This window comes from Mus caroli, chromosome 12 (genome assembly GCF_900094665.2).
Source record: "Mus caroli chromosome 12, CAROLI_EIJ_v1.1, whole genome shotgun sequence".
NCBI lineage: Eukaryota > Metazoa > Chordata > Mammalia > Rodentia > Muridae > Mus > Mus caroli.
The window spans coordinates 28117296-28133687 of record NC_034581.1 but is presented as its reverse complement, the minus strand read 5'-3'; the positions used below and the strand labels follow the sequence as shown (position 1 = coordinate 28133687).

The window sequence follows — 16392 nt, the reverse complement described above, 5'->3', positions numbered from 1 at the left end:
CTCTGTGTAGCCCTGGCTGTCCTGGCACTCACTTTGTAGACCAGGCTGGCCTTGAACTCAGAAATCCGCCTGCCTCAGCCTCCCGAGTGCTGGGATTAAAGGCGTGCGCCACCACGCCCGGCCCCTGCTTCAATTCTTAAGAGTAGAACAAAGAAAACTTTTGGGAAACTTTAGTGCTAGAAGTTACAAGCCAGTGTGACCAACATATGAAACTATCACAAATAAAGGAAGAACGTTTTACAATTCATAGCTCAATGAAGAACACTTGCCTACTATGTGTAAGATTCTAAGTACAGCATTAACATTTTGAGAAAGGGATAATGGGTGGGGAGGAGAAGGAAGGAAAAAGGTTAAAGAGGGAGGGTGCACTTAGTAGCTGGGTCAGGCAGGTGGCACTGCTGTACTGGGAAATAGCCTGAGTTCTCCAGCAGCTATCAGGCTTTTTAACAAGCTGTGATTTCTTTTCTTTCTATTGTTTTGTTGTTGTTGTTGTTGTTGTTTAAATCCCTCCCAGCATGTAGCAAACCAAACAGTGGGAGTCACCTTTAAAATCTGAAAGTATGTAAGACCATCAAAACCACAGCATTAAATATCCGTCCTGCAAAGGGCACCAGAGAAACAAGCAAAGAGTAGATCCAAAGGCCCCACCCACAAGTCTGCTTCTTTGAATTTGAGCAGTTGCTCCCCACTACAGATCACAGAAAAAGAAACTGAACAAACAAACTATAGCCAGAGCCTCTAGAGGACTGCCTTATTCACGCCCTGGCCAGAGGCGTGGGTAGTGAGTGGAAGCCTGAAGGGAGAGCAGTGACATGGCAAGGTTTTCCTTCCCTTTGCCTCTTCACACTATGGTAGAACCACATCCAGCCTCCTCTACCCGACCGACCACTGGCTCAGACGGCTTGAGTTTGCCCCTAGGCCTTCTCCTACAACTCTAGTCTACCTCAGTGCCTCTGCCTTACTTGCGAGCTTCTGAGCCTCCCAAAACTTGCAGGATTCGACAAGCACCTCTGTCCTCAACTCTAAAGTGCCTCTTTCCACGTCAGGAGGCTCCTCCTGCTTGGCTTTTACCTAAGCAGCTGAGTTTGGAGTAAGAGGAAAGAAAGGACCTTAGATGCAGGCACAAAGAACAGCTGCACCAAATCCCATGGTAAAAGTTCAATAAAACTCAAACTACTCAGTCTGCGCCCTCACTGCTGCCACCTGCACTGCAGCTCTTGGGAGCACTTGACTCAATGGCTACACCTTGTCCCTGCAGCTCATGAAATAATGCTGCCTCACTTATGAACTATTTTTTTTCCTTCCTTCCTTCCTTCCTTCCTTCCTTCCTTCCTTCCTTCCTTCCTTCCTTCCTTCCTTCCTTCCTTCCTTCCAAGCACTGAACATGAGCAACAACCAAAGCACCATTCTAGCAGCTTCTTCAGTCACTGCATTTGCCACTACTTAAAAACAATTCATTACGGGGGCGGGGCGGGGCGGGGCGGGGGGGCAGTAGATGTTAGACTTATTCTCTACAACTGCCCTTACCTTACAGGATTTGCTTCCGTACCTCACAGATACATCATAGGCCTTTAAAGCACTAGGAACCCACAGAAGCTCTGTCCTTTCTTGGACCTTTGTCAGTTTCATATCCTTGCACAAATTTGCCAAAGGTCTGGGAGGGTATTCACTCAACTTATGAGCCACAATGATTATCTGTTTCACAGATGCAAGCAGAAGGTATATGATGCTGGGTTTAAGAAACAGGATTTTATCATCCATGATACAAAACCTAGTTTTAGCACAGTATTGCTGACATTCACCTTGCCCTACATGGCCCTCTACCTGAGGGCTCTTGCTACATTCTCTGTAGCATGAGGGCTTCTATCAGAGCTGAAGAAAATCAAAGTTGGAAATAGATCATTTTCAGAACAAGCAGAACAAGTCTCTCCATCTGTTCTTTGTCTGCAGTCATTACTTCATCCCTTAAGGGAGAATATCCCTGGTAAAGAGACCAGAGAAAGAGCAGCCAGAGCTCGCATGCTTGTCCAATTCTGCAAGAAGAGGCATGGATGCTCGCGACTCGTAACAGACTGCTTCAGCCCAATATACTCCTATCCAATCTAATATCAGAGATGCTGAGAGGTAAATAAGTGTGATATATATGTTTTGGGGAGAAGCAAACTTACTCTCTCTATAAGCAGACATTACTGTCTATATACAAAAAGGTATGTTATTGATTTCAAAAGCTCTAAGATTACCAGAAGAATTTAGTAAAGATATAGGATACAAGATTGTTTTAGCTAGGGGTTTCTATTGCTGTGAAGAGACACCGTAACCACAGCTACTCTTATTAAAAGAAAAATTTTTTTAATTGTTACTGGCTTACAGTTTAGAGGTTTAGTCCACTATCATCAAGGTGGGAAACATGGCACATGCAGGCAGACTCAGTGCTGGAGAAAGTCAGAGTTCTACATCTGGACCAGCAGGCCAGCAGGCAACAGGAAAAGATCGAGTGACACTGGGTTAGGCTTGAAACCTCAAAGCCCACCTCCATTGATATACTTACTCCAAGGTCACACCTACTCCAAAAGGCCACACCTAATAACAGTGCCACTCCCTATGAGCCTATGAGGACCATTTTCATTCAATCACCACAAAGACCAAACACCACTATGACTACAGTCATGTGCCCTAGCAACAAGGAATTAAAATCTAAAGAAAGAAACAAACAAACAAACAAAGAAAAAAAGAAAGACAGAAAGAAAGAAAGAAAATTAGATATTGTTTTGATAGCATTAAAAATGTAATAACAGAGTACAAATCCAGCAGAGTATGTACAGGATGTATAAGCAAAGAACTACAAAATACTGATAAACTAAGCCACAGATGAACACATGAAACTCATAGTATTCTTTCAGTCCTGGACTGAGGTCTCAAAAGATGGTCCATTTTTATTTTCCTGACAGAGAATCTGTTGTATAAGAAATTTCAAGTTGAGAAGCCAAATGAAAACTTCTTCCCTGCGTCCCAGTGTCATAAATAGTGTTAACCCTGTTAAGTATTCTTTGGAAAAGCACTCTTTCTGAAGCTTAAAGAGTGATTTTTCCACGGTTAGAAATTATCTTTACATTTATGCTTTTCTCCCAAATATTTTCAGATAGTTAATTAAAATATTTCATAAAGTAAATTTTTTATTTATAAACTCATCAAAAGTATATTATCCAGAACTGGCCACAAACTTTTAGGAATTAAAACAGATATATAATAAAAGTATTTATAACTAAAGGGAAAATATAACTTCTAAAAAACAATTTTGAACTGTATTTCAGGGTTAGATTCACATATGCTGCTCAGTTATCATTGGAAAAAGCAAATTATATTTCCAGTTTATAAGGTAAAAAATTAACCTATGAAATTATTTTGTAACATAAAATTTTATTTAAATCACCAGCTGCAGCAGTTTTCAAAATTAGTATCTTATCTGAACACTGGAATTAAGTGTACAAGTGTAAAAGAAACTGTTACCATGGAAACAGAATCTTCATAAACTCTAACATATGTAATTTTTCATAAAAATAATGTAATCTATTTTCTCTCCAGACAGTTTCTCTGTGTAGCCCCGACTGTGCTGGAACTCACATTGTAGATGACACTGGCCTCAAACTCAGAGATCCACCTGCCTTTGCTTCCTGAGTGCTAGGATTAAAGGAGTGTGCCATGACACCCAGTTTTTTTAATCCAATTCTTAATCTAGTGTTTATTACTATTATTATTACATTATTTGTTAAGACCAGAGGACTTTAAAATTACCTTGTGAAAATTTTAGCAACATACAAGTACTAAACACACTTGTGAATTGAATAAAGCAAAACCATTAGACTAAGTATTGTATTTTAAAAACTGCTATTTGTGGTTTCTCATGTGTCTTTAATCATAACTAAGTTACACAGGGAGTGCACAGAAATGTCCAGGCTTGAGCTTTTTTCTACAATTACTACTTACATAAAATTCAGATATAGTTTCTCAAAATAACCTTACTGTAACTTAGAAAAGTCATCTCATTTAGTCACAAATATTTTTCAACAACAGGTATACTGTTGCTTAAGTTACAAAATTTGTATAGCTAATAAGTAGAGGGTGAACTCAGATCAAACAGTGTTACAACCATAGGCCTTTTGGCCCACTAGCTCAAAAAGTAGGCTCCCAGGGCTATAATAGACTGATACAACATACCCACACTTTGGGAAATCAACAAATTTCTCTTAGTCTTTATGTCTTCTACTTGATAAAGATTTTTTGACAATAAACCTAAGCACTTAACTCTCTAACAGAAGAACACTATATAGATTATTATATTAATAATTTCAATATTCTAATCATAATTTTCAACTAAATGATGGTAAAATGTTCCCTCTGACTGTAGTTTTTAGTTTAAAATAACATTTTTGTATCATCTGTCTTTAACATATCTGTCATGCTAGAAAGATCTTCCTCTATAACTTTAAAAATGCATGAGTAATAAATAGCTGAACTTTTTCATTTTTTATCATTACCAAACCTTATGACACAAAACTATGCAAGATTTTTTTTTCAAAACTCACAACAAAATGTCCATATTACTTTCAATTTCTAAAGAATGCAATTCAAACCTATGTACTCATCAGCTATTCCCCAATAAAACTTCAACATTAGCCATAAAAGATTTAAAAAGTGCATATTACTTTTCAAAATTATAAAAAAAATTAATTCTAGTGACAAATTTTTAAAAATCTAGGATACAACACTTTGAAAACTCAACACTATTCCTAAAACTGGAAGTTAGTCATGATTAATACGCTAATAGCATAGCCATCAGTACCATGTTCCTTTTGGCTCAATGGGTAATTAGTCTTTTAAAAATGTGTTTTTGGTTCTGGCTCATTGATTCCCAGTGCAAAACATTAAGAAAATAGTCTAATGCCTGAGTTCCTGCCCCAGAATCCAAGTGATGGAAAGAAAGAACCAATTCCTACAAGGTGTCCTCTGACCATGATATGTGCATCACAGCAGATGCACACACATACATACAGAAATGTAATCTAAAAAAATAATCTGGTTACTTTATATTTTTCCACCTAAAAAGATATGCACCTCACTAACAAGAACAGAAATGTATTTAAAATTACTAACGATTGATAGAAATTTAATTTTAAATTAATGTATTTTATTTTTTATCATTCTTTTGTTACTTTTAACACTCATCTTAAATAGTTTAGCTTTATAGCCTATGAGAATACATACATTTTCTTTACCACATATATTTGCCAGCAGCATCAGCAATCACCATATACAATATTTAAGAAAGATCAATCCACCAAGAAATGTGTCCATGTTACAAACAGAAATAGCCCATGAGATAAAATATTAATAGCAAATGATCAGTACACACATATACATAAAAATATCAGCACAAGTGAGGACTGAGATTACCATGTCCACATACTCTACCATTATGCAAGCAATGGAATGGTTACAAATGTTTTGTGATATAATCCCCTTAAGACTATGTGATCAGTAACATGAACTAATGAATGAAATGAAGAAATATCTGAGTGAATGAACACTGAAGTCAGTAAGTAACATAAAATGATTACAATTTAAAATACAAAGAAATGACTTGGATACAAACAAACTAGTTGAAATCAAACCTGGGTCACTGTAAAGACGCAGGGCTTTCTATCTGTAGAACAAAGAACCTCAACCCAAGGCAGACACAGCTACTAACACAGTCCAGTTACCCAGACTTAAAAATATATTATTTTTACGATGTAACCTCCCCGACACACACAGACACGAAACAAAAGCAGAAACACAACAAAAAAGAAAAAAAACTATGTTCTTAATGTTTGGCATTGGGAATCAATAAGCCAGAACCAAATACACATTTTTAAAAGACTAATTTACTCATATTCTATTTAAGAGCAACAAACAACCAGTTAAAAAAACTTAGGCTTTTAAAACAGCATCCTTATATAAAGCCATGGGGGGGGGGGGGACACCCCTGCCATACATATGAAGCAGTTTAAGCCAATACAACTGGCCAATCAAAATTAGTGAATGCACTGCATCTCTCTGCAGTGGGGAGAAGCGACAAGGTAGGCTGTCACTCTGCAAAAGCTGCTCGGAGCAGGCTTCCCTCTCCAGAGCAGTGCCCTTCCTTTTCAGAAAGCCTGGCTCCGAATGCTGTCTCTGGAGACAAGAAGCCTTCAGTATGCTAAATTACTTTCATTACGCATTTTCTGATGCTTATTGACTCCACAGTAGGAAGAGTGAGAGGCTGCTGCAGCCGAAGCAGCACTACACATTCTATACATTAGCAGGGCTGCTGAAACAATGGCACAGTAGATACATTTTCATTAAGGTCGCTTGGAAGAGATTTTTATAACCCTCTTCCCCCAGCCCTTGTACTTTCAAATTAACAGAATGAATCAATCAAAACTGGAAATGCTTCAACTACATCAGGAACTCGTCAGCTCTTTAGCAGAGGTAAGATGTGTTCCTTATTATAGTATATAGGTGCTTTTGAAACAGCACAGTGGGGTAAAATTACTTTGGAATTTTTAGCCTAAATTTTTAAGAGTTTGATTTCCTTCTACTTATTGGTAAATATGTAATTTTTAAATTGGTTTCTTTTAAGACATGATGTATTTTAAATGTAATTTTTAGGGTGCACTGTTAAAAAAAAAAAACATTCTGTTCTGTTCTCTATAATGAACTCCAGAAACCTCAGCTGTTAAGTCTCTTCCGATATACCAAATATTCTTCATGTCAGTGAGACAGCCTTTCTCAAGTGCTGAAAGACATTCATATTTCTCATAAGAAGCTAGCTGACTCTCTGGCTGTTTTATGTTAAGATCATAATTAGGCATGCTTACTGAAAATTATTTAATATGCAGTTAAGATTTTTTTACTACCATTTACATTTCACCCACATGAGCAATTCATCAAAAGAAATTTATAGTGTCTTATCACAGAATCTGTTTTAATGAGTTAAAGTTCAAGCTATGTGCTAATAATTAAGCAAGCTGCAATATTTCCCAGCATGCGGGAAATGTTAAATTTATTACCAAGGGGGAAGTGGTAGTATGTTTACTGAATACTAACTGTTCATAATCTCTGAACATTCAAAATCGCTTCTAAAAGAGGAGAGAAATATTTTAGAATTACAGTTGTTCGCATGGTTATATTTCAATGCTAATTCTGCTGCTTAGTCAGGTAACAATGTTATTTCTATTTTGAAAAGGAGATTTTATTTGAAGACGCTTCATTGTATGACTATAGCTATGCCTACAGCAATACAGTTTGCTTCTTTTGAGAACAAATGCTACATGGATTAATTTTTTTTAACCAAAGTAACTTGTGATTAATTCAAAATTATTAGGATACCTAGTCCTTAATCATTTTTTGCCTTTTTCACAAGGGCCCACACCTAATTCAGTATACACAACTGACAATCTGAAGACTGCAACTGACTGAGAGGCTCCCTAGCCTCTGAACCACAGACTACCAGATATTCTTGTAACACATGATTTTAAGACACTAAGGAGTTAAAGCCTCAGATTAGCTGTGCTGGAACGGAACAAGCTGACAGCATCCCAAAACGATGCTACATAGACTAACCACGAAAAGAAAAAAATAGAACTGTAAAAGCCTGAAGACCAACTGGTGAGCGTTTTAAAAGGAAGATCTCACACTTTAATATAGCAGAATTATGGACACTATTGATTCTGCAAGAAACAGTGAAGCAAAAACTTCAAAAAGGAGAATGTCATGACGTGCCAGCAAGCAAAACGAAGCTTTAGCAAAGGTTTTCTGCACTATTTAGATATTCATATCAATTGGTATGACTAATAGAGTTTTCCATCTGAGCTTTATGACCAATTATGCATCCTCTTCTAATGAGAACAAACCGAATTAAATAGCAGATGGTTTTTATCAAAAGAGCGTGTACTGGATTTATAATATAAAGCAAATTATGTGATCAAGAAATCATTTCCAAACAATGAGACCTGCTGCAGACAGAGCCTGAAAACAAATGGATATCTAAATGCATTTTAGAAGCTAGAGACGGGATGTTTCCTTTTCTATTTTCACATATTCTGGAAAATAAAGAGACACAATCTTGTATTTCTTCAAAAAGAAAATGCAATTTCTATCATTTGATGAAGTTTCATTTGCCTGAAAATTATGTGCTGTTCTTTAGAAATCCATTAGCCAACTAAATCTCCTCATACAACTGAAGTACTCAAGTAGCAAATGAATGAAGTCCTACAAAACATGAAATAAAACACAGCTACTCCACTGTTACCAGGAAAAAAAAATTCATGTCAGAATTGTCAATGACATCATGTATCAATTTGTGGAAAACTACCATGGTGAGCCCAAAGGCCCATAAAGCAACAGCAAACAGGTAGGTCAGAGGATGCATGGAGCCCCACAGAAGAAAATACATGTTTTCTATCATTGCTGTTGTACTTGACAAGTGTGCTTTATTTAATTATAAATGTGATGTGACAAAACAAAGACCTAATGTTCAGTCTTCCAGTTCAGAAAATTTAGTTCTCTTAGAATTGCCCATTTTCATAGGATTTCAGTAAGTTGAGCCATTTTATGTGATAAATATGTGCCTGGTAATATCCATTAAAATGAAATTACTGTCATATGTTTCTGAAATATTAATAACATGCATAAGGTTGTTAAAGGTAACATCAATTTAAATGTCATTGTGAATTTTGAAAACCATTAATTTTTATACTTCAAAATGAAGTATTTTGCTGTTAAAATGTTACACCTGAAATGTGAAATATACTTGGATGTATGAATTCATATGTTAAGCTGAATAACCTCATTGCAGACATTTCAGGCCAGAAAATCAGATATCATTTTTATAAATGACTCTAAACTCCTAAAATACATATTTGCATGAATTAGTCAAACCTGTTTATTTCAGAACTTTTTTCAAAATTATTCACTGGCTGATGTGAACAAAATATTTCACAAGTAATGTATAACTTAAAAGCTTCCTCAAAAATGGACTTCAGAATATTTTTTTGAATTTCATTTTTCTACCCCACAAATTATTTAAGCAAAAGAACTGAATACAGTCTTTAAAACCACTTCAAAAGCCTCTACTTCTTAATACACATGAAATTTCAATCTCCTCTTTCTACAACACACACGAGGGTGTGGTCACAAAATTAATCAGCCACAGGACTACTTTTCACTAAGCTTGTGGCTTTTTACTTGAGCATAATTTCTCTAAGTCTACTGTAAAATGTAGTGGGCATACTTGCCATGACAAACAAAATGCCCATCATGTGCCCCTTTTTCTGGAAGTAACCCCAAAGTTCACACTGTTGGCATCTCAGAATCAGCTAGAGTCGCTAAGGCAGTGGTAAGACAGGGAGAACAAATTAGTGCTGTGTGGCATTTATCCTTTCAAATGAACACTTGTCCCTTCATTTAAAATCTCACAGGGATAATTACACCTACACTAATCATGCTACAGCACACTGAGATAGCATTTACATTGCATCCACTCACAACACGGTTTTAAATGAAATCTTAAAGCACTGGACCAGAATTAGGTTTGCACTCTGAGAAATCATCTTATTCAGAAGGACTTTCTCTGAAAAATTAACTCTTAGCTCTTCCCAAGGAAGTAAACCCTTATTGCACAGATAGTAATCTGCACTACAGAGGAACAATCCCCATATGGTTATTTCTTCAAAAAAGAACAATTTCCCTTTACACCAAAAACAAGGTAGCCCTGATGTTTCCCAATTCTACATTTTGAATCAGCAGTTTACTAAATAAAAAAATTAAACGAAGAACATGATAAACAGATATTTTGTTGTTTACAAAGAATACCATGTCTTGCATATCACTAAACTGCCAAACATCAAATATTCTATTTGATTTTCTAGGCAAAACACCAACTGCTCCAAAAGAATGTGTTTTTCTCCTGTTCTGGAAATCAACATGCAGTCTGAATCAAACGTCACGGTGCGAGATGACATTGATGACATCGACGCCAATATGTACCAACCACTGTCATACCCACTAAGCTTTCAAGTGTCTCTCACTGGATTTCTCATGTTAGAGATCGTGCTGGGGCTTGGCAGCAACCTTACCGTCCTGGTACTTTACTGCATGAAATCCAACTTAATCAACTCTGTCAGTAACATTATTACAATGAACCTCCATGTACTTGATGTCATAATTTGTGTGGGATGCATTCCTCTAACTATAGTGATCCTTCTGCTCTCACTGGAGAGTAACACTGCTCTCATCTGCTGTTTCCACGAAGCTTGTGTTTCCTTTGCAAGTGTTTCCACAGCAATCAACGTTTTTGCTATTACTCTGGACAGATATGACATCTCTGTAAAACCTGCAAACAGAATTCTGACAATGGGCAGAGCTGTAATGCTAATGACATCCATTTGGATTTTTTCTTTCTTCTCATTCCTGATTCCCTTCATTGAAGTAAATTTTTTCAGTCTTCAAAGTGGAAATACATGGGCAAACAAGACACTGCTGTGTGTCAGTACAAGTGAGTACTATACTGAGCTCGGGATGTACTATCACCTTTTAGTGCAGATCCCCATCTTCTTCTTCACAGTTATAGTCATGTTGATCACATACACCAAGATACTCCAGGCTCTTAATATCCGCATAGGCACTAGATTCTCAACAGGACAGAAGAAGAAAGCCCGAAAGAAAAAGACAATCTCTCTAGCCACACATGAGACCACAGACATGTCACAAAGCAGTGGTGGGAGGAATGTTGTGTTTGGTGTGAGAACTTCAGTTTCTGTAATAATTGCCCTCCGGCGAGCCGTGAAACGCCACCGGGAACGACGAGAACGGCAGAAAAGAGTCTTCAAAATGTCGTTATTGATTATTTCTACATTTCTTCTCTGTTGGACACCAATTTCTGTTTTAAATACCACCATTCTATGTTTAGGCCCAAGTGACCTTTTAGTAAAATTAAGATTGTGTTTTCTAGTCATGGCTTATGGAACAACGATATTCCACCCTCTCTTGTATGCATTCACCAGACAAAAGTTTCAAAAGGTCTTAAAGAGTAAGATGAAAAAGCGAGTTGTTTCCATAGTTGAAGCTGATCCCATGCCTAATAACGCTGTAATACACAACTCATGGATAGATCCTAAAAGAAACAAAAAGGTTACCTATGAAGACAGTGAAATAAGAGAGAAATGTTTAGTACCTCAGGTTGTCACAGACTAAAGAGAAGTCTCAGCGCCACCAAATACATTCAGAAGAGTTTTAAATTTAAATTGTAAAAATGAAATTACTGCCAAATGTTAGAGAAAACATTCTAGGTATTGGTTATGTTGTAAATTTTCAATGTGAATGTCAATTAGATTAGGTCATATATACTCAATTTCTTCATTATTTAATGTATTTGTTGCATGGCAGTTTGTTAAAAAGTAATATCATGTGTATATTTTGTCAATATTATGTCCATCAGAAGATATCCATGTAAGTCATATTTTCTAAAGAATAAATATGTAGCCTTAAAAGAGTGTATAACTTTAAAATGTAACTGACACAGGTATCTACATTTTTAAAAACAATGTATGAAGTCTATTATTTCTAAGCCACGAACTACAGGTATATTTATATGGTGACAAGTTGCATAAAGTATTTAACACAAAAAAAATTATAGGCTCAAAAAATCAAAGCAAGATTTTCTGTACCACTATGCTATGTTTCTGATAATGACCAACTTGTTATAATATTTTAACAACGAAATAATGAACTATATATAAATCTTATTTCTTTTGAATGTAGAAAATATAGACTATATTAGTATTTCAAAACCATGAGTCAATGAATAAATAAATCCTGTATATGCACACAAAAATAGGGAAACTTTAAAATTCAAGTTTACTATAAAAAGAAAAGAGACTGAATTCTATTACAAGGGTAAATATGCCTACTATACAAATGAACCAACAATAAAGGGCGGGAAGAAAGCCACAGTAACACCAGCCTTATTCCTCCTTCCTCATTTGGCCTGATTCTACAGCAAATGTCCTAGGCTAAAAGAAAAGACTGGTCCTAAAAGCCTGCAATAAAGTAATTTTTCACTTAACTCTATACGATTTTGTATACAAGGCGTTAACCACACAAACAGGGAGACCGAGCAGAGGATGAGGACCATTGCTGTCACTGTAAAAAAGCCTAACACAGCCAGATGTTTCTAATTTTGGATACACAGCAACTTATGTGAGGCAGAATTTATACAACATTCCTTCCAAGCCTTCAAAATACAGCAGCTCTGTCTCCAGTCTCTAGGAGATTAAACTAATAATAAATTGGGTCACATTTCTGTTCCTCTACCATGTAACTTAGACATTTTTCTCTTAAATCCTCAATTCTTATTGGAAAATTATTATTCATTGTAATTATAGATTGTAATTATAGATTGCTATTTTCATAGCAAACAAGAATTTCTTACTTGTTATAATAATCTGGCAATGCATAGTAATACCAAAACTTAGCAACAACTTATTTAAAATAGGTAAGTACCTGCTATATATAACTGGATAGCTTGACAATAATTATTCTATATTTTAAATACTATATGAACTAAATGAAGTAACATACTTTTTAAATTTAAAAGATCATGTTAAACAAGTCAATGTGCATCACTTTTGACACAATGGTGAGACTCATCTAATCAGCTTCACTGACTTGCCTAGTCCCTGGGGACATGAATGTGATACTGGAGCTTGAAATCACTAAGGTTTCTGGAAAATTAAATTGATTTATTTTGATTATAATACTAGAGTGTCAAAACTTGGCAAAGGCCTACCTTTCTTCTGCTTTATGAAATTTAAAAAAATGCTGCAGTTTGATAAATTGTAGCATAATCAAATAAAATTTATTTTTGAAACCTAAAATTAAAACTTAATGGTGTTAAGAATTTTTTCACTGAATGTAAACATTTGGCCTACAATATATCCTAACTGTTAATTACAACTTTTAATGCATTTTGTACTTGGACTTCCAAGCATAAGTTAAAATACTAACACCTAGATTTATAAAGTCTTGATTTTAAAAACTAGACTGCTTATAGCGTTCGTGTTATGGAACCCCTTCACTGTGCTTTCAGTATTTTTAATCATGAGGTTCATAAGCATTCTAAAGACTTTAGTATAGAAGCTAATTTCTACCCTGTTAGCCTAATAGTTTTTCAAGCATTCTGACCTTCTGAATTAGGGGGAAAAAATAGCAAACATTGTAACTTCACCCTGTAAGCTGCTATTTGTTCATTGGACATCAAAGTTATATCTACTGACTTAAAACAAACAATATCTGTATGAGAAGAAGAGAAGAAGAAGAAGAAGAAGAGGAGGAGGAGGAGGAGGAGGAGGAGGAGGAGGAGGAGGAGGAGGAGAAGATGGTTTTTAGAAGAAAATTAAGCTCCAAGGGGAAAGTCATTTAGGAAATTACATTGGGCCATTACACAAGACCTGAAATGACAGCAGAAACATGGGAGCAGGCAGTAAGAGGGACAAGCCTCCAGAATCACCAACATCCTATAAGCGTGTAATATGTTGACTCTTTGCTGGGCTAGAGAGGGCCAAAAAGATTGGCAGCAGCCCGGGAAAGAGTCAAAAGCTGAGACAGTCAGTTACAGTTACAAGCCACAGGCTTTCCTAACTAAAGGACACCTGGCGTTAAGAAAGTGAAGAATTAAGCAGGGCCACGTAGGGAACCCTAAGAAAGCAGAATGTTACCCTGCACAATGGAACTATTTAGCTATGCACTGTAAAAAGTACACGGATAACAAGGGCAAATCTAAGGATATTAGGGAGGAAAACTCAATAAAGAAAAAAGAATATTATTCATGAATGTTTTCATTACCAGAAAACATTTAGACTGATGGGATTTGGGGGTTTTAGTTTTGATTTTGAGTCTCACTAACCCTAGCTGGTATGGAATTAACCATGCATACCTGAATGGCCTCAAACTCAGAAATATATATATTTCTGTCTCCTTTGGGATCAAAGCCAGACATCTAAACTGAAATGTCAAGATTAATTTTCTGAGTTATCTACTGTATATGCCAGAGTTAGTTGAATGCATCTTTCCACTAAGGCATCTTTTTGAATAGTTTTACACACACACACACACACACACACACACACACACACACACAGATTATATTATATATATATAAATATAATATAATATATATTATATTATATATATGATATATGTATATCATAAACATATATACATATATCACTTTACCAATGCCTTAATTTATATATCCTTTACAAAACCCTGCATTCCAACACCACATAAAAACAAATGTGATGGAAGGTGCCTGAAATCCCATCACACAGCTGAGGGTGGGAGGATCATAAGTTCAAGGTCATCCTTGGCTAAACACAGAGCTTGAGGCTAGTATGGACTACATAAAACCCCTTCTCAAAATAAAATAAAATACAATGACAATACAACACACATATAATAGAAAATACAAGTCATCCTTTGCCCTTTCTTACCTCAATAATTCATAATTCGATTGATTTGTTATTATATACATATAATCATCGATTCAATTCATATACATATCTTCATTATTTGATAATGGCTTCATAAAATAATTGTTGTTGTTTTCAGATAGGGTCTCACCATGTAGCTCTGACTGTCCTGGGACTCACTATGTAGGCCAAGCTAACCTTGAATTCACAGAGATCAATCTACCTCTACCTCTTGAGTACTGGAATTAAAGGCTAAGTAACCATGTCTGGATCATAACGTAATATTTTAAATTAAGATCTTTTTAAATATATTGCATTGTTAAGAAATACTATTAAAAGGTCTAATTATTTGACCCTTTATATTTTTATAAACTCAAATAGCTTCAACTTGTACTTCAAGATCACCTTGAAAAAATGCAAGAAAGCTTTCTATTTCTTAACTTGGTATCAGAAGCAAATATTTTTTCTATATAGAGACAAGAAAAAACTACAGAACATCTTTTCTTCCTTTCCTTAAATTAAATATGAAATAAGTAAACAAAGGAACTTTTTGGAGAGTATTTACAGTTCAGAGATGACCATTTACAGAGAGTCTTAAATGCAGGCCCCTTTGATGACATACATGAGACCAAAAAAAAATAATAATGCATGAGTTAACTTATATATGTTACATGGAAAATGGTATGTAGGTGCTATCATAAGAGAGAAAAATAAGGAGCGATGCCAGTTAAAGACCTAGGATAAGAGGCTGAAGGCACACAGTTCAGTGGATAAGAACACTCTTCCTTCTTCCAAAGGACTCGTGTTCCATATGTAGCACCCACATCAGAAAGGTCATAACCTTCTGTAACCCCAGCTCCAAGGAGCTCCACATACTCCTGCATACATGTGGCATGCACACACATGCACACACACGCACACACACACAATCAAATCTTTCTTTAAAAGACTTAAAATACTCAAAGTATTCTGCTCCTAGAGAAATACAAATAGAACTATGGGTTAAAGTTAACAAATGAAAACTAACTCAAAACTGACCCTTCTTCAAAACCCGTTCAAATAATGAAAGAATCTCTAGCTCACTGGCTAGATATAGTTAAAATATAAGTTGACATTGTACCATAAAAAGTACAATAACTACTAGAATATTAAAGTAACTGTACATATTTGTAAAGAGTGGCATCATGATTAGAAAGAAAGAGTGGGCTTGTGACTAATGCAAAAGCTCCCTTTTTACAACTAAACAGAGCTCAGGAAACTATAATATCCTTCCCCTTTCTCGTAAAAATGTGAAGCTAACCCTAAGTGTGTCTACCATTCTTGTCACAGTTTTCACAGGCCCCAGGAAGCGGCATCCTGGGCTTTCAGGCATGACAGCTTTGTACTTCCACCAGCAGGTGGTGAAAGGAGTTGTCATTCCTGTCACTGCCACCAAGATCAACTCTACCACTATCAAGCCCCGGAGCATCACACAGATAAAAGCAAGCGGAGACTGTCTGGGAGCAAGGTCGTTTCCTCGCCCTGCTTCCATGGAAGCAATGCGTCATATTTTCCTGAGAGGCACTAGCAGGGCAGACTACAAAGCATATCTACCAAGTTTTCCAGATGAAAAGAAATAACAGCATAAGACAGAATAATAACATTATAAAGAAATTACTTTTCCTTTAGAGTTATAGGCATAATAATTCTCAAGGTAGATAGAAATTTTAACTTCTGTGCATGCATGCACACACACACACACACACACACACGCCAACTTTGGGTCCCTTCTGACTTTCTCAATCAATATCTCTAAGAGTTTAACCCTGGGCCGGGCGTGGTGGCGCACGTCTTTAATCCCAGCACT

The 16392-nt window shown here is 36.1% G+C and overlaps 2 protein-coding genes across 4 annotated transcripts in view; one reads left to right on the top strand and one right to left on the bottom strand.

Annotated features, from left to right (window-relative positions):
- Cog5 (component of oligomeric golgi complex 5) overlaps positions 1-16392 on the bottom strand; it is a 293171-nt gene that overhangs the window by 222927 nt on the left and 53852 nt on the right. The gene's annotated exons all lie outside the window — the stretch shown is intronic.
- On the top strand, positions 6027-13108 carry Gpr22 (G protein-coupled receptor 22). Its single transcript, XM_021179462.2, has 3 exons — positions 6027-6507; positions 7442-8431; positions 9948-13108. The coding sequence occupies exons 2-3, from the start codon at positions 8346-8348 to the stop codon at positions 11269-11271; spliced, it is 1410 nt and encodes a 469-aa protein (XP_021035121.1). The 5' UTR covers positions 6027-6507; positions 7442-8345; the 3' UTR covers positions 11272-13108.